The sequence below is a fragment of the Balaenoptera acutorostrata genome, chromosome 2 (genome assembly GCF_949987535.1).
Source record: "Balaenoptera acutorostrata chromosome 2, mBalAcu1.1, whole genome shotgun sequence".
Lineage (NCBI taxonomy): Eukaryota > Metazoa > Chordata > Mammalia > Artiodactyla > Balaenopteridae > Balaenoptera > Balaenoptera acutorostrata.
The window spans coordinates 157,423,351-157,446,648 of NC_080065.1; the positions used below are offsets into that span (position 1 = coordinate 157,423,351).

At 38.7% G+C, this 23,298-nt stretch overlaps 1 protein-coding gene across 8 annotated transcripts in view; it reads right to left on the minus strand.

Moving 5' to 3' along the window:
• FBXW11 (F-box and WD repeat domain containing 11) overlaps positions 1–23,298 on the minus strand; it is a 131,412-nt gene that overhangs the window by 11,372 nt on the left and 96,742 nt on the right. For 7 of the 8 annotated variants that reach the window (XM_007171360.3, XM_028163769.2, XM_007171365.3 and 4 more), the window contains 7 exons: positions 20,987–21,173; positions 20,025–20,115; positions 12,342–12,479; positions 7,364–7,482; positions 5,453–5,702; positions 2,656–2,774; positions 773–883 (listed from right to left, as the gene is read on the minus strand). In XM_007171360.3, coding sequence (XP_007171422.1) covers positions 773–883; positions 2,656–2,774; positions 5,453–5,702; positions 7,364–7,482; positions 12,342–12,479; positions 20,025–20,115; positions 20,987–21,173 — 1,015 coding nt within the window. The remainder of the gene's footprint in view (positions 1–772; positions 884–2,655; positions 2,775–5,452; positions 5,703–7,363; positions 7,483–12,341; positions 12,480–20,024; positions 20,116–20,986; positions 21,174–23,298) is intronic. The other variant, XM_057540283.1, reaches the window with a different exon arrangement.

The window sequence follows — 23,298 nt, forward strand, 5'->3', positions numbered from 1 at the left end:
CCTATTTTAAAAGCTAATGGGGAACCTGCTGATGTTTTGACAAGGTATTTAAACCAATTACACTTGATTTGGAAAAAATAAGGACCTACACATTCTCAGAATTGCTGAAATTGTGAAGAAATATTATTTGAAGGGAGACAAGAAAACAACTTCACATTATCTAAATTCAATTCCTGACTTGATAATCTATGTCACCAAATTCATTAATCAGGGGGCTCTCTAGGGCTGAGTAGGTGCCGCTGACAGAAGCTAGGGCTCTCTGTGAAATTCCAAGGATACCTTTCTCCAAACTAAGCAAATGCTCAAAGTTAATAATAGGAGTATGAACAGACCAACTAACCCGTCTGTGAAGTATATATAAGGTCATCTTGAAAGGTTTACGGTTGCCATTTGCTCATTTTAAAAGTCATGAGGCTTTTTAAAGAGGATGTGTTCAATTCACCAAAAGGGGAAAAGAAATTTATCATTGAACTCACCAAAAAAAAAAAAAAAGCCTGGTTTAATTTAGCACTGGGACAAGGAACTGAATTCCTGCAAAGCCTAAGCTACTCCCTGAGTTTACAATAATGGTTAAAAGCATAAGATTATTAATTCATCCTTCTGCGTCTGAGTGTCCCCACTTGATCAAGTGGTATAATAATACCTGCCATCCACCATTACATAGGAAATACCTAGCATGGGACCTAGCACATACACAGCTGCTTAATATGCAGTACTTATTTTTCCTCTTCATATAGTTATGGCTGTGCATTTGAAAATTTGAAACACGTACCCATCATAGGCCCCACTGACAATCCTCTTGTTATCAAACCGGATGCATCGGACCAATTCTTCATGTCCCTCTAGGACTCTTAAACAGGCGCCACATTCAATATCCCACAGCCTTGAATGAAAAACAGATTTCTGTGAATCAACTTCCTACGCATGATTCAAACTATCCATACGTGATCTTCTCTACCCTGGGAATCTTTACTTCTATCTCACTCCCAGTTCACATTATACACATGTGAAGATATGTGTGTACATTTGTACCATTCATGTGTTTTTTAAGAACTAACTTGGGAGAAAGGCTTACTTTTCGTTTTATTTCCTTTTACATAGTTTGAAACTTTTAAAAATCACATGCATGTTGTTATTATTTAAATAATACCAACAAAGAAATTTCAATTACATTTAGTTTGTAGGCATGCTCTTGATGTCTGAGTTGATGAAACCAAGTAGCCAAATGGTCTAGGAAGAATTTTTGGGGGGAGACAGGGATTGCAGGCCGTAAAGAAGAAAAAGGATGTAGGTGTGGGGAAGATAATAAATACAGCCCAGGGGGTTAGGCTTCCACCACCAAGGTTAGAACCGGTGGACCAGCACAATGGTCTCCCTCTCCTGATGAGGCTGAGGGATTCCGCTTCCTAGATACAGACTGCATCCTAGGGCTGTCTAGGTTTACAAGGTCAGAGTGGGAGCCTCTCATTAGGCATATGCAGTGTCTTAGAAATATAAACCCAGTGACTACCATCCAGCCTTCTTCTCTGTATATGATTTATGTAACAATTCTGGAAATAGAGTTTTTCTTTTATTATCACTGATTTAACTACATTATTTGCAAAAAGAAACCACAGCAAACTAACATGTACAAAACAAAGTTAGCAAATTAATTCTATAATGACATTTTCTTAGCCTCCCCACTAGTACCTATCATACATCCAATGAATAGTCTACCCTCAGCAAATGCTCTCATCAGTGTCAGTGATGATGGCTTCTCTAATCTACTGTGAAGAGAACACTGCCACTATAACCAAAGTGGTTCCCTTCCATAAACTATTCAGCAGTACACATTATTATTTTGTAGAAGCTCAGAGATTCCAATGAGGAAGTTAAGAATTGTTTATTGCTGAAATATTAAGTAATACCAAGCATAAAGAATGCAACAGAACCAAGATTCAAGTTCTCAACTGACTTTTATGATACCTTAAAACTTAAAATGATAAAGAAAACTTCTGGCAGTTTAAGCTACATTGTGTTTGCTTTCTTTCTTTCTTTTTCTAAAAAAATAATCTTGAACCCAATTCTTATTTTGCCCAAACAGGCAATTTGATTATAAAAAAGCTACTAGAATATGTTGGGACAGTTGGAAAAATGACTTGGGGTAATTAAACAGATATTTAAGGGAAGTTCTTAATAAGATAAAAAGTGTTTAAAGATATTCATATTTATTAGAAAGCAAGGACAATGAGTGTTGGGAAGAAAAAAAGGGAGATAAGATAAATGACCAAACAGGAACTGATGACAGTGTTGGGAGAGAGAAATAAAGTACACTCCCCTCTGTTAGGGAGAGAGGCAGGAGCTCACCGGTAAGGGAAAGGAGAGCATCAGGCCGGAGCATCCTCTGTTCTGAGGCACTAGGGTAGTATTAAGTGATCTTGGGTGGAGTTGAGGTTATAAAACCTTGTGCACTGGGGGAATCTTGGAAGAATACCCAGGGCATACTCAATTTACCCACTTTAGTGTGCAGAACCAGAGAGATAAATAAAAGTTACCTAAAGTTTTCTTATCTGAAGCAGCCCCCAAAACTGAGTCTTTTGAGCAATCAGGACTGGAGATAAGTCAACACTATGGCAACAATGAGCCCACTCTGTCAGCACACCAACTTCTACCCACCTTATGGTATTATCCGATGATCCACTAACAACCAGCCGATCCCTGTACTGGAGACAGGCAATGCCTCGCTTGTGCCCATTCAGAGTACGAACAAATTCACAGGTGCTCGTGCTCCAGACCTGTACAACAAATTAGCAATACGTTTAAGAATAAATGCAGAAAAGCCCTTGCACAATATACCTTTAAAAAAAAAATCAGAACTTCTAAGAATGACCACAATACTTGATTATGAAATACGCTGGGGAGGTTGGGGAACAGATTGGACAGCATAACATTTCCTTAGCTGCTGAGTGATAAAACTGGAATGAAATACAGAGGGAAATTGTGAAGTCTCCAAACCTTGAGATCTTCACAAAGAGAACATCTCCTGGATGGTTCAGACATTCATTTGCCTAGAGGGAAGGGTCTGGGCCAGATTTTATGTTTTTATGCCAGGTGACACGTCAAACCCAATGTAACTGACGTGAAAGGGCTTCACCTTTTGCATCCTCTTCTTTTCCAGCAGAGTTTCTCGAACAGCTCCATTTGTTTTGACACATCACTCCTAATATTATGTATGTGGAATAAATAACCTCTCTTTTGTGAAGCTGTCTGCAAGACTTAGATGTCCATAGACACACTTAATACCAGCCAAATAAGGAGACACAAAGCAACCAACGTGCCCTGAATCATTTCATTAGCTGCATTTGTAGTTGAATGGGACAACCAGATATCCAGAGGCAAAAGGATGAAGTTGGATCCCTGTGTCACACTGTATACAAAAATGTAATTCAACATGGATCAATGATCTAAAAGTAGGAGCTGAAACTGTAACTCTCAGAAGAAAACATAAGAGTAAATCTTTGTGACCTTGTATTAGGCAACTGTTTCTTAGATATGATAATAAAAGCACAAGTAACAAAAAAAAAATTGATAAACTGGACTTCATCAAAGTTAAAATTATTTGTGTTTCAAAGGACACCATCAAGAAAGTGAAAAGACAACCACAGGAAGAAAATATTGCAAATCATTTACCTGATAAGGGACTTGCAACCAGAATATGTAAAGAACTTTTGCAACTAAATAATAAAGAGACAAATAATCTAAGTTTTGACAAGGGCAAAAGATTTAAGTAGATGTCTCTTCAAAGAAGTTATAAAAATGGCCAATAAGCACATGAACAGATGCTCAACATCATTGGTCATTAGGGAAATCGAAAGCAAAACTGCAGAGATACCACTAAATACCTACCAGGATGGCTATAATAAAAAAGACACACACACACACACACACACACTCTCTCTCTCTCTCAAGGGTTGGCAAGGATATGGAGAAATATCTGGGCTGATATTATGCAACATCTGTTTTGTACAAAGGCCCAAACCCTCTTGACTTCCAGGCACTGGTCTCGTACAAATTGGTGTGACTGAGTGGTGAGTGAGGTGCCAAAAATCCTAGTTTTTCAGCTTCCAGACTATCCAATCTAAAAGTCTGATGCTATCTAGTCTGTGATCTGTGGGGCTAGATACTAGAATGCTGGCCAGTACGGGTCATAAAAGGAAGGTTTCTGAGCCCATACACTGCTGGTGGGATTGTTAAATGGTGAAGCCATTTTGGAAAACAGTTTGGCAGTTCCTCAATATGTTCAACACAGAGTTACTATCCCAAGAGAATTAAAAGTATATGTCCATGCAAAATTTGTACACAAATATTTATGGCAGCGTTATTTATAACAGATAGAATGTGCAAACAATCAAAATGTCCATGAACTGACGAGTGGATAAACAAAATGTGGTGCATCCGCACATAGAATTTTTCTAGTCAACAGAAGGAATGAAGTACTGATTCATGCTACAAAGTACATGGATGAACCTTGAAAACACTACACTAAGTGAAAGAAGCCAGACACAAAAGGCCACATATATATGATAACATTTATCTGAAAAGTCTCAAATAGGCAAATCCATAGAAAGTAGATTAGTGATTGCCAGGGACTGGGGGGAGAGAATGGGGGTTGAACTGCTAATGGGTATGAGGTTTTTTCAGCGGGTGATGAAGATGTTCTGAAACTAGTGACAACCATACAACACTGTGAATATACGAAACCACTGAATGGTATGCTTTAAAATGATGAATCTTATGGTATGTGAATTATATCTCAATAAGGCTGTTATAAAAATATAAGGAAAGCTAAAATTTTAATAAGTTAACATGTACATTGGAACAAGCACTGCATTTACCATACCCGATGGATCACCCTAAACTACAAGTGCTTGTCACACGTCTGCCTCACACCACATGTTGAGCTCCGTGGAGGCAGGGACATGTCTTGTTCATCATCATATCTCTAGCATCTGGCCCAGGGTCTATGGCATGGCAGGCTCTCAAGATTAGGTGAATAAATCAAATCTCAACTCTGCCACTAACTAGCTAATGTGGTCTCCAGCACAGTCTTCTGTGCCACATCTGTAAAATGTGGCTCAACAGAGTGCTCGGAGGGTGGAGTGAGGCAGTAATGGGAAGCCTCTGGCACATGGTATATGTCCCATGGGTTAGTTCTCTTCCCCTTAAAAAGGTTATCAACAATGTCCTTTCATGAAATAGAGGACTGCTCTTGGTCTGGACCCCATGACCCTTTTCTACGACCTTGCTTATGACTTGAGAAGCATAAAGAATGAGCATGCCTTGAGGTCTCATAAGCACAAGTGGAGGAGAATAAAGATCTTGCCAGATGCGAGATTGGTATAAGCCACCTCTGCTTTCTCTATGCTCTAAAAGGGATGGGAACAAGCAGAGTTATGACTGCAGACACACTTACTTTGATGGTCCTGTCCCCAGAGGCAGACACTATGTACTTATCATCAAAGTCTACTACGTTGACAGCAGCACGGTGGCCAACCAGGACACGGCGTAAAGTGATATCAGTGGCAGAAGCCATGTCCCACACTGCGATGGAGCGGTCCTTGGAACAGGTCACCATCAGTCCATTGCTGAAGCGTAAGTGCAGTACAGCCTCGTTGTGGTGGATCAACGTGTTCAGAACTTCGCCCGTGTTCACATCCCAGACTCTAGAGAACAGAAAAGCACAATGCTTAATTATCGAGATAACCAGGAAAAGACTCCTGTGTCTGTGCTCTGGACCCATTTTTAGTAGTAGGCTGGGGAGGTGTGGACTTCACGTGTATCTGGTGACTGGGACCTGACATCATGCTTAAAAGGAGCCCCCAGAAGCAATTTTTCTATTTGTGAAGAAATGGTAAGATGGTTTCAAAAAAGAAGGCCAATTCTGACTCCTGCCCAGGTATTCAGGGATGGTGTTCGCAGGCTTGTGCTGATGGCAAAAAAAGATGCAAGGAAGTGGGCTTTGCAGTGAGTTTGAGATGACAGAGAGAAGATGGCTTGGTGGCTGGGTTCCAAGCTTAAGGTTCTTTTTGACCTCTGACAAGCTTTCGAGTCTATTATTTATCCACTGCAAACTGGAGACTGTAAGTCACGGTGTCTCATCAATCACCACACCCATCTATTTACCCAACCGCTTTATGGACAAAGCGCGTGTCTCCAATTGCTTCACCCTTGAGATACAGGCTTCTTAGGGGCAGCCCTTTCACGTCATAGCTTTTCTGTAACCCCAGTCTCCTAAGGGGACAAGTTCGTGCAGAGCAGACGAAGAGAGACTCAGGCTTCTAAGGCCGAGACATGACCTATGGTGGAAGCAGCAGCCTGGAAGCACTGAGTCAGGGAAAGGATACTAGGCATGCTGGTGACTATTTCAATCTCTTAGGTGTGCCTGTAAAGCAATCCTTTTCAAATCTCTGACTCACTCTAGAAGAGGCATTTCCTTTCCTCCCCATGCCATGCCTTCCTCAGGCTACCAGCAGTCCAGCTGAGGCTTTACTGTATTATCTCTAGGCTCTGGTGAACTCATCACTACAGCAAAATCCAAAGCCATCTGGTATGGAAAAACATCCTTGTCCCAGTGGTTTAGGAGTAGATCCCAATAATGTTTCCTTTCTACTCTCAATTCCCAACCAGCAGTCACTGCTTCCCTTCTACTGTAGAACACTGCCACTTCCATCTTCATCACTCTGCCCCTGGGGTGGCATCTGAAAACTAGTGTCTCTATTACTGGCAAAGCTACATAATATCAAGATAGTCTTCAGTGTTATAAATTCAAGGCTCGAAATTAACTAACTATGTGACTGAGTAAATTATTCGCCTCTCTGGCCTCCATTCCCCAATACTACATCTATAAAAAAGAAGATACTACTTACCTTAGAGAGGTTGATGTGAGAATTCAATAGAATAACATTATACAAAATATCGGGCACATTATTTGTGTCCCTCACAAAGTGCTGCAAATCTCTGCTTCTGATTCTTTTGGTATTTATAGGTTAGTGTCCACCACACTACTAGAACACCTGCTTCCTTCCTCTCTCCTCTAGAGCGTGGTCTCCCACGAGAAAGCTACCCTGATACCATTAGGTACTGTGCTTTTACAGGAAGGCATGTTGCCATCTCTAGAATGTATGGTAATGGGAATAGGACCTACTTAACAAAAGTTGGCTTTTCTGCCTACTTTGCGCAAATGTACCTACACCAAAAGTGGTTTTGAAATATAGCATACAAAAACATATACAGAGCATGTGTGTACTTTATCACAGAAGAGGAGGTGAATCTGTCTCCTTGTGGAAGGTATACAAGTTCAGGCCAGTGAAATCAAATCACTCACCTCACTGTAGAGTCAGAAGAGCCAGTCACAATGACACGTTCATCATACTGGAGACAAAGGACAGAGCCAGTGTGTCCTGTTAACACTTTCAAACATTCCAAGCTGGTTTTATCCCAAATCTATTGAGACAAAATCAAACACAAACAGTAATTTAGTATATCACATTCTGATAAATGTTTTTATCGTACCTTATTTTCTGAATCATAAAACAAAACAAAGCTGTGTTACAGTAAATAAGAGCAGTAAACATCAAACAGGTGGTAAATGACAAGAGGGGAAGAAGAGGCAATACTGAATAACTTCCAGAATAGATATACTACTTTGTTTACTTTGTCCCCATAACTACTGTGCCCATTATACTTAACAGCTTTATAAAGAGAATTTTTAAATAAACTCTGTGAAAAGAGTTGGCTCACCCTCTGGAAAACAATGTGACAGTATCTATTAAGAGCCTTTAAAAATGCATACCCCTTAACCCATTACATTTGTTTACGAAAGTTTAAAAATGAAAAATGTTCAGCATCTCAGAATAACTTCAAAGTAAATTATGAAGAGTTTTTAATGAGAAAACACACTGCTTTATTATAGTTACTTTTTTTAAAAAAATCAGAATAAAAGTCATCTCTATAGTGACATAAACATTATGTATATCTTAAAAAAAAAGATTAAAAGGAAGTAAAATGTTGATAGTTGGCTTTGTACTCTGAATGCCGTTTTTCTCCTCTCTTTTGATCTTTCCAGTGTTTTCCAAGTTTTCAATAATGTCCCAAAATAATGGGGGGATGGAAAGTGATTTTTTTCAAAGACTGTTTTGTTAAAAATAGAGTCTATGGAACTATTTCTTCCCTTGTAAAAATACTATCATAATTTGCAGTGTCCCTAACGTTTACTACAAATGGCCAAGATATTACAAGCACTACAGACAGTTAAGTGTCCTTCTATAATAGTAAGGCTTGCTTCTAATTTCTGACCTAGTAGAACCACAGCTATTTTGAAAGTGTGAGCTGATCAAGGACTGAAGCAGAATGAAGTACAGAAAGTTTCCAACCATTGGTCTAGATGAGCTCCCTAAAGCCTATTTCTGCTCCATTGTTCCGTGTCTTATAAATCAAGTGTAGGCCTAATTTAGGCATGGGTGTGCCTCTATTAAGAGAATTCTTTAGAAACATCCAGTGTAAGTGAAATGCAAGCCCATGGCCAGCCCATGCTTTGACAAGGTCATTATAAACCATTCTTACCTACTCCTTAAAGGAGAACTGCCAAAATTAAATAATAACACTCTTTCAAGAGCGTATTTGTGGCCACAGGTTAGGACTATCAATAAGTATTACATAAAAATAGAGTTCTGTGGTCAAATATGTTTTCAAAGTTGGAAAACTCTGGGTGTCTCTCCTGTATGTCTTCTCAGAGCCTTTATATGCTACTGTAACCTGTAAATTTCTAAGAAAGGGATACAGCATGCAGTGTTTTCTAAATTTCTTTGAAGGGAATTACTCTTCAAAGCAACATCCTTTGGATTCACATCCACAGAATACCTTTTGGGAAACACTATAATACATATAGGAAACCAACAAAACAGTTTCTTTATATTCTATAATTCAGTGATTTTTTTGCCCTAGTTATTGGAATTATTGAAATTCCACTATTTTATAAAACAAAAAACACACAAGCAAAAATACCTTTTAAGTCACCCAAAGTAAAACAATATAGAAAACCAGGCCAAAGGCAGAAAGCCCACTACAACCTATCTTCCCAGTTGATTGTAACTAAAAACTCTAGAAAAAATACAAAAACAACTAGCTGAGGACTCTGAAAACTGTGAGGGGAAGGGCAGCCAGGAGAAAGCAAGTATTATATTGAATACATTGTAGCAAGGGCTAAGAGTTTGGAGACAGGATCCACATGGGGTGAGTTTACCACTCTTTCTGTTTTCTGTTTTCTCATTTCCTTCTTTTGTGGTCTTGACCCAAAGGCAGGTCCAGATCAAGGAACTGCACAGTGAAACAGCAGCACAGGCAGCTACAATCTGAGAAACTAGTCTTTCTGGACAGAAAGGCTGAAAAAGGAATCTTTGGGGACCAAAGAATGTGCAAAAGACCCTATTTTCTTTTTCTCTTTTCTCAAACGGCTTTGATCCAAAGGACAAGCCCAGTCACGGAGATGTACTGCAGAGCAGTGGAACAGGTAACTAAAATTCTAAAAGAAACCCCATTTTTCTGGCCAAAGGAAAATGAAGAAAGGATCCTTGTGGGCTGTAGACACTTAGGGAAATCCAAAACAGGAAAGAGCTGGAAAAAAGAAAAAGGCTTCCTTAATTGTATATGAGAACCCACACAACACATGACTTGGGCTTGCTCTTAAGCAGTGCGTGCACAGGACAGACTAAACCAGCACACAAAGGCCGTAAAAAGCGCCCTGATATTTAAACTGAAGTCTCAGACTAAACTCTGAGTAGTGCAAGCCCAAGACAGACCCAAAGTAGCATGGCAAAAAGCAGAAAAGAGATTAGAACCAACCCCCCTAACTAGGTTGACCACCTGCTTAAAAAAATACTCACTCACACATATTCTCTAGAGGATTATTAACAGGATCCACAGACTTTACAATACAACATCCATAATGTACAAGATACAATCCAAAATTACTTGACATTCAAAAGCCAAGAAAAGTGATCATTCTCAGGGGAACAGACAATCAACACATGACAAGCTAGAGATTACCCAAATGTTGTCATGGTCAAAGACTTCAAAGCAGTTGTTGTAACTATACTCCATGAAGTAAAGATAAACACGCTTGATATGAATGAAAAGAGAGAAGTTCTCAGTAGAGAAATAAAAACTATAAAATATAATATCTGAAATCTTAAAATTCACTTAATGGGGGAAAATAGCAGAATACAGATGAAAAATTCAGTCAACTTGAAGACAGGCTAAGAGAGATTATCCAGAAAAGAGAGGGAAAAAAGACTGGAAAAAAGTAAGACAATATCAAAAGATCTAATATTTGTGTAATTAGAGTCTCAGAAGGAGAGGAGAAAGAAATTGGTGCAGAAACAAAATTGAATAAATAATGGCCAAAACTTCTGAAATTTGGTGAAAGACATAAATTTACAGATTCAAAAAGCTCAGTGAAAGAATTCTTAGATATGACATCAAAAGTATGAGGCATACACAACTACTGAGCCTGCGCGTCTGGAGCCTGTGCCCCGCAACGGGAGGGGCCGCGATAGTGAGAGGCCCGCGCACCGCGAGGAAGAGCGGTCCCCGCACCGCGATGAAGAGTGGCCCCCGCTTGCCGCAACTAGAGAAAGCCCTAGCACGAACCGAAGAACCAACACAGCCAAAAAAATAAATAATAAATAAATAAATTAAAAAAAAAAAAAAAAAAAAAAAAGTATGAGGCATAAAGGAAAACACTGGCAAACTAGACCAGACAAATGAAAATCTTCTGCTCTACTTAAGACATCATTGAGAAAGTGAAAAGACAAGTCACAGAATGGAAGAAAATATTTGCAAGACATATCTAAAAAAGGACTTGTATCCATAATATATAAAGAGCTCTCAAAACCCAATTAATATGAAAACAGAGTACCCATTTTAAAATTGTACAAAAGATCTGAATAGAAACTTCACCAATGAATATACAGATGGCAAATAAGCATGTGAAAAGATGCTCATTATCACTGATCACTGGAGAAACGTAACTTTAAACCAAAATGAGATATGTCTACATACCTATTCAAATGGCTAATATCCAAAAAAAAAGCCCTGAGACTACCAAGGGCTGACAAGGATGCAGAACAAAAGGAATTCTCATACATCGTTGATGGGACTGTAAAATGGTATAGCCACTTGAAAAAACAGCTTGGCCGTTTCTTCACAGGTAAAACGTACACTTACCATATGAGTTAGCAATCCCACTCCCAGGTTTTTATCCAAGTGAACTGAAAACTTACATTCTCGCAAAAATGTGCATGCATATGTTTACAGTGTCTTTATTCATAATTGTGAAAAACTGTAAACACAAATGTCCTCCAATAGGTAAATGGATAAACACACTGTGGTGTAACCATAAAGCAGAATGCTACTCACCAATAAAAAGGAACTAACTATTGTTATGTGCAACAATGTAGAAGAATCTCAAATGCACAATGCTAAGCATAAAAAGCCAGACTCAAAAGGCTACATACTGTGTGAGTCCATTTACAGGACATTCTTGAAAAGGCAAAATTATAGGGACAGAAAAAAAGATCAGTGGTTGTCAGGACCCGGGGGGGGGGGGGAAATGGGTAAACGCAAAGCAGCAGGACAAAGGAATCTGGCGGATGACGGAACTATTCTGGATCTTGATAATAATTGTTATGGTTGCACAATTCTTTGTGCTTGTCAAAACTCACGGAACTTTACACCAAAAAGAGTGCATGTAAATTATAACTAAAAGTAAAATTATCCCACAATGTTTTCTTAAATATGAGAAAATAAGCTACAAACAATGTGAAACAAAATCTATTAGAGCCATTAAACATTAAACACAGAGAAATGATCCAGTTTATCTACTATTGAAAAGTAAATAAAAACAATATAAATTGCTCTATCATTCTTTTGTGTTATCAACTGAGCCTTTCACAGAAACCATAAAAGGTAGTGACTTTCATTTATATGCAAGTCAGCAACACTTTTACCAGCTAGCCAAGAAATCAAGAGCCCTGTTTATACTGAGATATTTTCTACTTGCACCTAAATACAGAATACAGAAAGTGAATGTACTTAGAGAAGGGTAAGAAGCGAGAAAATCCAAGGGTCCAGTGTTAGTAGAGGGAAACGCTCTGGCTCTAGTTCTTTAGAACCACGCAGACAGCTGCCAAGATTGAGTGGAACAGATAAAAACCAATCAGGAGGAAATGGAGAGACTGTTACATCTAATGTCTAACATGTAACCACAATTCTAAAAATAATACATACAAAATGCAGTCATTCACCTTAATAGAATTATCTCGAAGGCCACTGATAATTTTTTCATCATCATACTGTAAACAGTAGACACCTTTACTATTTTCAGAGCGGCACTGAATCCTCTGCAGGTTGTGTCGTCCACACCGCCAGTTAGATTCTATAGTCTAAGGGAAAAAGGAGGCAACAGATGAGTTTTTGTGAATCAACTATTCTATTAGGGTTCAGACTTTGGGGTTCCAGAGACAGCATACCACTGATACTCCATCTTGGTTTGCATAACTGTCTGTGGATAGGAATCACACTCTTTTCCAAGTAAGACATTAGCCCAACAATATTTTTCCTCAAATGTTCCCTGCCCATCTGGCAACTGTCACAGGATTTCCAATGAGTTTGGGTTGGGTTTGAAAAAAATGGCCTAGACAGAATTCAATACGTTTAAAGAATGCCATTTGTACCCAAAACATACAAATAAATAGTAACTCATTGGGTCACTCTCTAATGCCAGTTTAAATATCTGGCAGAAGACCACCACTAACATTAAGCATATACTAACAATCCGTGTAGCCATCCAGAGCACCGATCGTCCTGATCATTGAGAAAAGATACTGACAACTACTACCTGCCAACTACTGTAGAAAGAATTTTATTATCCATTTTTAATCTTCTACCAGACTGAAGCTCCTTTAGGATAAGAATGGCACATTTCAGCCCTGGATTCTCATTCTTTCATCATTCATACAACACTTACTGAGATGTTAGTATATTCCAGGTACTGACTGTGCCAGGCACGGGGATGAAAAGACTGACAGGAAGCATACTGCTTTCAAAGGATGCAACTGCAATACACAGGCACGCAGTAACTGGAATTGGATATACTCTAATCATATGTTTATTTGGTTAAATGATCCACACATTAACCTTGGAAGGAAGTTCTCCTTACTTCCCTTTTACAAACAAGGAAACAAGAGTTTAACTTGCCTGAGGCCACAAAACTAGTAACTGGATGAGTTGGAAATCACACCCAGTTCTTCCTGACTCTGAGCCCATGCTTTTTCTACTAAAATATGCAGTGTCTACAAAGAAAGTATAGCCCTAGCTACTGTGGCAGTGAACACATAAAAAGATCAGTAACAACTCCAGATAAAATATCAGTGCCAAATGAGTGATTAAAAACTGTAAGCGCTGCAGGACTAAAGGGATCTTAAACAGTGCGATAGCCTGAGACCAGTGGGCAAAGTTTAAAGAGGAAGTGGGTCATGCCCAGAGCACTAGAAGACCTAACCTTTGGTTGTGGATGTCAAGGATTTTCAGGATCAAAAGATACACTAAGAATAACCAAAGTATAAATTCCTGATCCTTGAATTTAGGGGACAATAGGGACTACAATTGGCTATACCTGAGAGTTCAGGATCTAGTTCAAAAGACATATCTGAGTAGCTAATTATCTGAGTAGCTAAAAGTTTAATTAGCTGCTTTAGTGAAGAAAGGAGATAAATCTCATCTTTATTCACAATAAGCACTTAATTACTGGTTCTGCTGACATCTAACAAACCACGTTTCCTCTTATTTTGAAGGCAACATGCTTCTGTATGCTCTAAAATGTTAAAATTTACTGAATGTTATGCCAGGTACCACGCTTCCATAACACTATGCTATGTGTTTTATATAGTTTACAGTTAATTTAATCATCACAATTCTGAAGCCAAAATTATTGTCCTCATTTTACAGAAAAAGAAATGGAGGACTGGAGACACTGATACATGTATACTTAAACAGGAAACTGTTTCCTCATTTGTGGCCTCAGTACTTAGCACAGGAGCCTGGAAACATAAGCTCTGCCCTCAAAGAGTTCCCATACATAGCCTGGAGAGAGGGCAGGATCACGTATTCCCAACATCCAGGGGATGCAAAGAGGTGCCATGAGCGAGAGCGAGCTCATCTGTCCCTCTGCTACCAAATCAGAGCTTCTTAGCCAGCATCGCCATCTCTACTGAGTTTGCAAAATGTCAGACACAGAACCACATTTCAGAAACAAAAAATCAAACAAACAACAAAACAAAAACAAAAATTTACCCCACTGTGGCTACCGCTACCAAGGTAGACAACAGATATGTCTGTAAGCAACTTTTTAAAAAGGGATTCAGAATATAAGGAATTTCTTAAATTGAACTCAATGTTTGGAATCATTTAGAGAAATAATGTATTTTTAGAGAGTGACTGAGCCACGTCAGCATGCTAATAAGCATACCAGGAAAATGCTGACTTAGGAGGCAGGCCTACTGGTAACAAGCCTTATTCATGGCCAGTGATCCTGGCAGTGGTTACCAACGTTCAGGCTACACCCTGGGGGCCCAGAAGGTTGCTGCTAAATGTGACTCCACATAAACCCAAAGTATTACAAAGTAAACAAAGTATTACATAACCTGTCTTGTCAATATATATGGTGTTATTTTCAAAATTCATATCGTTGTTCTTAGTTTTAAAACATACACAATTGCTTTAAAATATTATTGAATCAGTAAGCAGCTTTGCTACTCTGTATAATAGTTCAATGAATAGAAAAAGCACATTTATTTACTATCACATGGGAGCTTGAAAAAAATTTTTTTAACTTTCGTATGGGAATCCCCATACCAAAAAGAATTTCCTACATGCTCTCCCACTACTCTAAAATGTTTTTGAGAACCAAGAGACTTGGTTATAATCTACTACTGTACCTAAAGCCCTGAGGACACAGCAGAGAGAAGCTGGGTAAGGCGACACGATCAGCCTGTGATACACCCATCCCCTAAGGTGTCTGGACAGAGAACACTACCCAACATAAAAGGCCAAGCCATACCCTCTATCTCCAGCCCTTAAACAAGAGCCAGAGGTCAGGACCTCTCAAAAGCTCTGCTAGATAACAGGCTTTCATTCTAAGTCAAGTAGAATTTAGGAAATGGCTTAGCTTCTCAACACTTAGAACGAGCCTATTTTCTTTTTTTTTTTTTTGAGCCTATTTTCTAAAATACATTTCTGAATTTTAAAAGAAAAAGGCTTACCAAATCATTTTTGATGGGTCATTTTAGGAAGTTCCCATCTAGGGCTGTTTTAAAAATTATTAGGTTCCTGAATCCCAAAACAGGTATAGTTTGTTTCAAAACGCCAGGAAAGGGACACTAAATGAGATCAGGGAGCTGACTACTTTGTTACACACCAACCAGGTGTAATTCCTAAGACTTACTCTTCTCAATTCTCAAGGCCACCCACAAAAGAAAGCAACACCTCCTGCTGACTGTGCCTGCCCAAAATACTACCTACCACCATATTTGACGACGTCAACTGGCTTATATAAGCCAGGACTTTTTCAGAAAAACTAGACCTTTAAAAATGGAAGGCAGCCCATTGTAGTAGAAAATACCTAGGTCAATTAGCAGCTTTAGCAAATGACTTGGACTGTTTGAGTTGCAGTCTCCTCCTCTGTAAAAGATAATATATACTTTCTCAAATCTGTTGGAAGGATCAAATGAGATTACGTACATACAGTGCTTATCACAGTGCCTACAAACGGTAGCAGTGACGCTCTTTCTCATTTGTGGAGAACACTGACCAAAAGGAGTAGGCTGTGACCAAAAAAAATCTCACCAAATTGCCGGGAACTGTTGTCTCAGTCTAGGCTGATCTTCAATGCTGATAGCCCTGAGCCCTCCCCAACCATTCCCAGGAAGGGGCTCAGCCTGCAAATGCAATTCAACAATCATCTTAACTTCAGCAGTAGGAATACAGGGCATACACAGGTGCACCTCTTTAATGATGCAGATACCTGCCATTTCACTTAGACATCATGTGGTGTGGCTACTGTAGAGGAATATTTCATGTTTTTGAGAACTTGTAAAATCCCCTTACCCTGTGCAAATTTTCAAAATACTGGGAAAGTAGCCATGATACACAGAGTATACAGCAGCATTTAAATTGGCAATAGAGTGAAAACAGATGTCTGAGTATGAAGGAATAACATTATTTTTAGAAGCCTAAACACAACTGGGTGGGTGGGCAAATTTCAGCATTTTCTGGTTAGGACAATGTTAATATCAAGTTTGCAAACCACAAAAAAGCTCCCCACTTTCCCTGAATAAAATGTGGTTTATTAAAAGGTGCGATACAACACACCATCATTTTACTAGTGGTCTGTTCCAAGGAGAGTGCTTCAAAGGCTTTAATCCAGTGAATAAAAAAAGGAAAAAGGTATATTACATGAAAGAGTTTGCCACTACTCTGAGATGGCAAAAGAGAAAAATCCAAGTTCAGGACATCAGGACTCTGACTGCTCGAGTCTATTATAACAACTCCCATCCCTCTGTTGAGGGACATCTGAGGGCATGGTAGGGCGAAAAGAGCATGGACTTTGGACTAAGAGTCTCAGTTTTGACAATTTGAGGACTAAATTAAATTACTGTGGCAAAGTACCTAACAGTAACCTCATCATTAATAATAATGATGATGATGATGATAATAACAATTAAGACTCTAGATAGCAAAGGAAATATGGCTGCTTCTTTTAGGACTGTGCCTCGGGTTTTCCAGGAATTCCTTCGCAATTCAGAGGCACTCTAAATTCTCTCCCTCCCACCCTAGCCCCTCTCCTTCTCTCTCCCCCTGTGTGTGTATGTGTGTGTGTATGGCAAGAGCACCCATGAGAGATGAACCTTTGCAGAGAACTAAGAATTCTTATTCTCTCCAGACTTCATTTCTCACAGTCTCATTTCCTGAATAATAGGGGTTGGCCACACTAAGCCAGGTTCGCTACTTTTTTCTTAAACATTAGCCAATTTCTGTCAGGTCAATGTGGAAGGGCAAGGTCATCTGCTTGTCAGAGCCAAATACGGGAATGGATAGATGACAGGAGCCAGCACATGAACTGGAGCTGTCAAGGTAGAGCAAGAAGGATAGAAAACAAAAGGTGCTGTGAACTGGCAACCCTGCAAAGCATATGGGAAAAAACACAAGAGACTCCAAGGCTGTGTATGGGCAACCAGGGAGGGGGACAAAAACATCCACTTGATGTTCAGGGTGTAATTTATCTTTTGGCAATAGGCTTAAAACCCTATAAAGCACTACCTTTGCTGTAACTGGACTAAAACAAGGCCAACTAATCTTATCTTAACTCATACGCTTTTTTCAACTAAGAGTAAAGGACACTGAGTTTTCACGCAATTGGACAAAGACGAGAAGATCACCTTGAAACGTCTGTAGGCATTTAACAACATACCTCTTTCTCCTTCTCTTCTGGAATTTTCTACTTTGAAAATGACAAACAACAACACTAAGCCTAGAGCTGGCCAGACCTCAGTTAAAATCCCTTCTCTTCTACTTAAATGTGTAGGAAGTTCTAAAATTTCTCTTAATCTCAGCTTCCCCTCCTTACAGATGAGGATGACAGGTAGCTTGTTGTAAGAATTAAATGCAATTAATAATCTATGTAAGTCACATAACATGGTTCATGAGTATACTGCAAGGGCTCAAAAGAGAGTACTTGTAATTATTATAGTCTGCTTGTGAGGGTTTTGTACCAGGCACATGAGTAACAGCCAAGCCTGTGAGTCTCTCATTTGTTTGACCCACGGATCACTGACACAACTCTCTGCTTTGTGTGTCTACTCAGGACAGAATAAAACACACTCACAAAACAGAGGTAAAGAACTCTATTTTGATGAAATACCAGTGATCTATAGCACACAAAAAGTTGCATTAAGTGCAGAAGAATATAAGGTTGATCACAGACTCAACTACTCACTGGCTGTATGATCATGGGCAAGCTATTTAACCTGGGTGAGCCTCAGGTTCCTCAATTTTAAGTATGGACAGGGCCTACCTTTCAAGTATTGTCCAGAGTGTTAAATGAGAAAATGCATTATAAAATGCTGAAAGTATCTAGGACAAGTAAACACTCTACATGTGGTACATTATTTTTATTATTATTATTATGAGTGAAAGTACCAAAGTATAAAACATCATCCCTTAAACTAAGAGATCTAGCCCACAAAAATCTGGAGGAGACTCTTGTGGCCAACCAGTGGGTTTTCCTAAACCACACTTTAAGAACCACTGGGTAGACCACCATGATATAGAGGGTTTGTGTCAAAAAGGGTTTTCCCCCATAGCTCTATTTTCCGTCACATCTGCCTCTTCCTAACTTTAAAATATTATTTCAGCCTGAGGAAATGGTTATGTTAGGTGGTGTCACATACTGTCATGCCATAGAAAACTGAGTTCATACTGTCGATTATAACAGTACTAATGGGAATTAAATAAAATAATATATGTCACCAAATCTTCAACCTGATCAAAGTTCTTCCAGAGTTCCTATTTATTAATGATTGACCTTAGACATCATCCTTCTTATAATAAAGGACTTGCTGAAATTATTCAAGGAAATGTGGAGATACTTTATAAAGAATAGTTGGGAGGAAAAAAGTAACAAGTAATATAGTTTCTAAGATCTATGCATAAGCAGTGTCTTAGTAAAACTACATGGGGTAAAAGACAATCCCTCTAACCTGAAACACACATACACCAACCTAAGGTTCAAGTTAACACTATGTTTCAGCTACTAAAACTGTAGGAGCAATTTATTCTAAGTTTTGAACTGCCAGTGGATCAATTAATTCCTAAACTTTAGGATTTGTATGGCAGAAGTTTTAAATCATTTAACCTTCCCTAAAAGGTTACTTTATAGCTCATTTTAGGGAACAGAATACTCAAGACAATGGCTTGCATTTGAAATAATGATATTCCAGTCATATTCAGATTTACTGTTAACAAAGCGATTCCATTACTTCACATCTGCCTTAAAAAGAAGGCAGCGAGGAGGGGCCTCAAAAAAAAGCACATGTTTCTCCATTAATGAATTTTGGCACAATAACTTTTATGGCTATCACCTGGGGGTGAGGATTACTTCATGTTTGGGAAACTGAGTATAACTTTATGGGTGATACAGCATTGCCTAGCAAAGGCTGAACTTTTTTGCCAAGGAGGAAATAGTGAAGTAACCAAGACCTGCCAAGAACACATGTGAAAGAGTTAATCAGAAATGCCTGTGCATGTCTTTCTTGGTTCAAGGAAAAGGGCTAAATAATAAAACTGAACTAATTAGAACACATGAACAATATCAAACATCTCCAATGTTTCTCATCAAGTTCACAGAGTTTTACTGGTCTGGGGAAGTTACACTCAAATCCAAAATGGTTCACGAGCATAATTTGCTCTATAAAGGCCACTTAACTATTGCTTAGAATCATATTTGAGTCCTTTTAATGAAAAAGTATGGGAAATGTACAGAGGAAACTGAGACTGTGCCTTCTCTAGTTCTCTAGAGATGGCTCAAAAAATGTAAAACTATGCTTACCTGACAAATTGGGCCTTGGATTTAGGAAATTTCATCAAATTAAAATAAAAAGTTAATTTTGGATTAAGGTTTTAATTAACTGGTAGCCTTGCAGAAGCATTTCATGTTTTAGAAAAGTTAGATTATTTTTTACAAAAAGGCACTATCTACTCTGAAGGATAGCTGCAGATTACACATTGATTGTGACATAATTGCTGTAAGACTTCAACTTAAAAAAAAAAACAACAGTTCTATGATTTTAGAACTAGACAACTAAGAACACTAAGACAACAAAGTTGAGAACAAGACACAAAGAGCCCATAAAACAGATAAATCATAAAATTACCTCTATATCCTGGATAATCTTTGGGTATAATGACCTATAAAATGAATTGGGAGGGCCATCTGTTGGTCTGTTTTTAAACAGGTACTGATCCCTGGCAAATAAAAACAAACAGATGTTACATTTTTGCGCATAAAAGGGTGAATTTTATTTAAACATGGTGCTTACAAAGATGTATCTTTCAAGTCTTTTGACTTGCATTGAGCTTTAACAGTTCAAAAGCAGGATTTCTGACAATTAAGTGTACATGTTAGGCACAAGTTTACTTCAACTTACAGTTCTTTAGCATGATCCTAACCTTTCGTTTTCTGAGCACCCAACACAATAATCTAGCCTTTCATTCTACAGTTCAATAAAAAGTGTTAATGTAGCTTTGTGAAAAAGCTAACTGAGTACATAACTAACTTTTTCCCATAAAGAAAGCACAGCCCTAACCATCACTCACACCACCACCTATCTGTCCTAGCTGTGGCACTCTCTTTCTCTGTGCTGTCAGGGTACTGACATGTACAGAGCTATAAAGCTGTATTTCAGATAACAGGTTGTCTCTGAAAAATCCTGCCTGCTGTACCTTCCATCTTCAACCAGGATCAATATCTAAGAGCAAAATGGCATTATTTGACTTTCTCATATTTTCCTTTTTCTTATCTATCTTTTGGTAATGGTGCCATCACCTAAGGAAAATGTGAAAGGAAAAGCATAAACACATAGCTTTGAAAAGCCAAATTGCTCAAACTGTACAATACACCTTAATAGTTAATAAATATAAAGGAAATATGCATTTCAGAAGGGGTTATTCTAACAGCTTTAACTTTTTTCCCCCCCCAACTCTTGACTACTCATCTTTTCCCACTTGTTTAAAACAGGCCAACACATTTGGCAAGTATAATTGCATTTTTTAGTAATCAAACTGACCCTAGGTCAAATAAACTTTTTTCAAGGGAACAACCAACCTAAATACTTACCACCCTCTTCTTTCTGAAAGTCCCTTCCATAGAGGGTCAGTGCGCACCATTCGTTCAATCAGCTTCTTCCAAAGCATTCCTTCGGAGATCACTCGCTGCCATTCCTTACATACCAGCTCTGCTGCACACAGAGACCTGGCATCCAGGTAGGAAAGAATGTTTTCTGCTATGTGATCTAAACCTTGCTCTACAAAATAGAAAAGGCAATGAAGGAATAGGAAGGGAGATGGAAATGTACCAGTTACCATTTCCTTAAAGATAAGAGGAACAAAGAAATCCTGAACCAGGAAACATACCTGAGTAATATCAAAAGCTCTTCAGATATACAAGTGCATGAGTACATAAACATATACACTTCTTTTTGGTTCTGATTTTTTAAGATAAAACAATTGATGGCACCAGTTCCTGTGTGTAAAAGCCAACCCTGGACAGTTCTATATTTGTCAGATATTATAATAAATGATTTCTTTTCATTTTCTTTTACATAACTCTATGGGGTAACGACACCCCGAATTTTACAGACGAGGCAGAAAGAGGTGAAAGGATTCAAGGTTTTACAATTATAGGGTAGTGAAGCCAAGACTGGACTCCGATCTCTTGCTCCAAAGTCTGCATTCTTTCCCCTCTGATTTACTGTTTCTCGTAACAAATCATCCTATTAATACATGACCTATGTGAATCCCTTGGGGCTAAGGAGACAAAAAGGTGAGAAACACTGACTTACCTGAAAAAGTTTATGAAAAGTTAAACGACAATCCAAGAATTAAGTCAGGTGCACTTAGATGTATTTTTGTCAATCATTTCTCCATCTCCTTATGGAGGTAAAATCCTCAAAACCGTGAACCACATGCCTAAAAATTCTATAACCTTAAGACGTTTATCCTACACAATGCAAGTGACCTCTCAAAGACAACCAAGAGTCAGCCTTTGCCTGACATTCACAAAGGTAAGAAGATCACTATGGTCAATGCTGTTGCCACCTGTACACTCCCATCCTGTGGTTCTGGGCATGTCCTCTGCAACTACAAGAAACAAAGCTCATCCCCAGGCCTCCTCTGTGTTGGGGTGGGAACACTAAACACATAGTCGGAAAATTCCAATTTCAAGTCTAGGTTCACCACCTAGAACTTCTATGATATGAAACAAATACTTAAACAATACTGAAACATCCCTGCCCCTTGGTTTTTTACCAAATAACATGGTAATGGCCAGTAACAACTGTCCTTTCTCACACTATCTGTATGAATCAAAAAAGTTTTACAGAAAGATTTTAAAGACAACAAAGTACCATTCGGGGTTAATATTTGTTCTCTTTTTCAAGATAAACAGAAGGAGTATAGTCATACTAACTTGGCAGGGTATAGGTAAATCGTTAAACTTTCAGAACCTCAATTTCCTCATCTGTATAAAACAGGGATAATAATCTCTGCCTTATTTTGAAAATATCACAATGAGATGATACATAAAAAATGCTTTACAAACTAAGGTTTTTTCCAACTCTAAGAATGACTATTTACACTGTTGATTATGGTTTACAGGCCCTTCATATACTAGTTCTACTCTATAGTAGGTCTAATACCCAAGTTATGATGTGATAATGAAGACTAACTACACTGGGACCACTATCTTTTCCTGCACATGTCATTATATTAAGAGTTAAGGCCGTCAAAGATTATATTGCCTTCATCTAACAGTCATATCACAGTAGACTCCTAAGATGGTAGTAAGGTGAATTAAAATCTTAGGCCCTTCCCCCCAAAACATCTATTAAAACAATTCCCCCTGGGCCTTCCCTGGTGGTCCAGTGGTTACGACACCGCGCTCCCACTGCAGGGGGCGCGGGTTCAGTCCCTGGTTGGGGAGCTAGGATCCCGCATGCCGTGTGGCACGGCCAAAAAAAATACAAAAAACAAAAAAAAAACAAAAAAAACCCCAAAAAACAATTCCCCCTAATTTCTGTATTTGTATGGGTAGTTTAGAAGGGGGAGGGCAGCTCACACAGAAGTCTACAGTTATCCTCTCTATAATTCACCTTCAAAGCTTTATCTGACCCTTCCATTTCAGTCTCTACAATTCTGATTCTGTCATACAGAAAAGTGGATATTCCACACCAGATCTGCATGGTGGGCAAATGCAGTAAGTCTTTATCCCAAGTTGCTGGCAAACATGTTAAATGGGTCAGAACCAAGGACAGCACCCGTGATTCTATATTTCCCTTCAAGCTATCATACACCCATTCATTAAATACTCACAAGGTACCAACACTGAGCCACCAGTTCTAAATCACCTGGATTTTATACTACTATTATCCA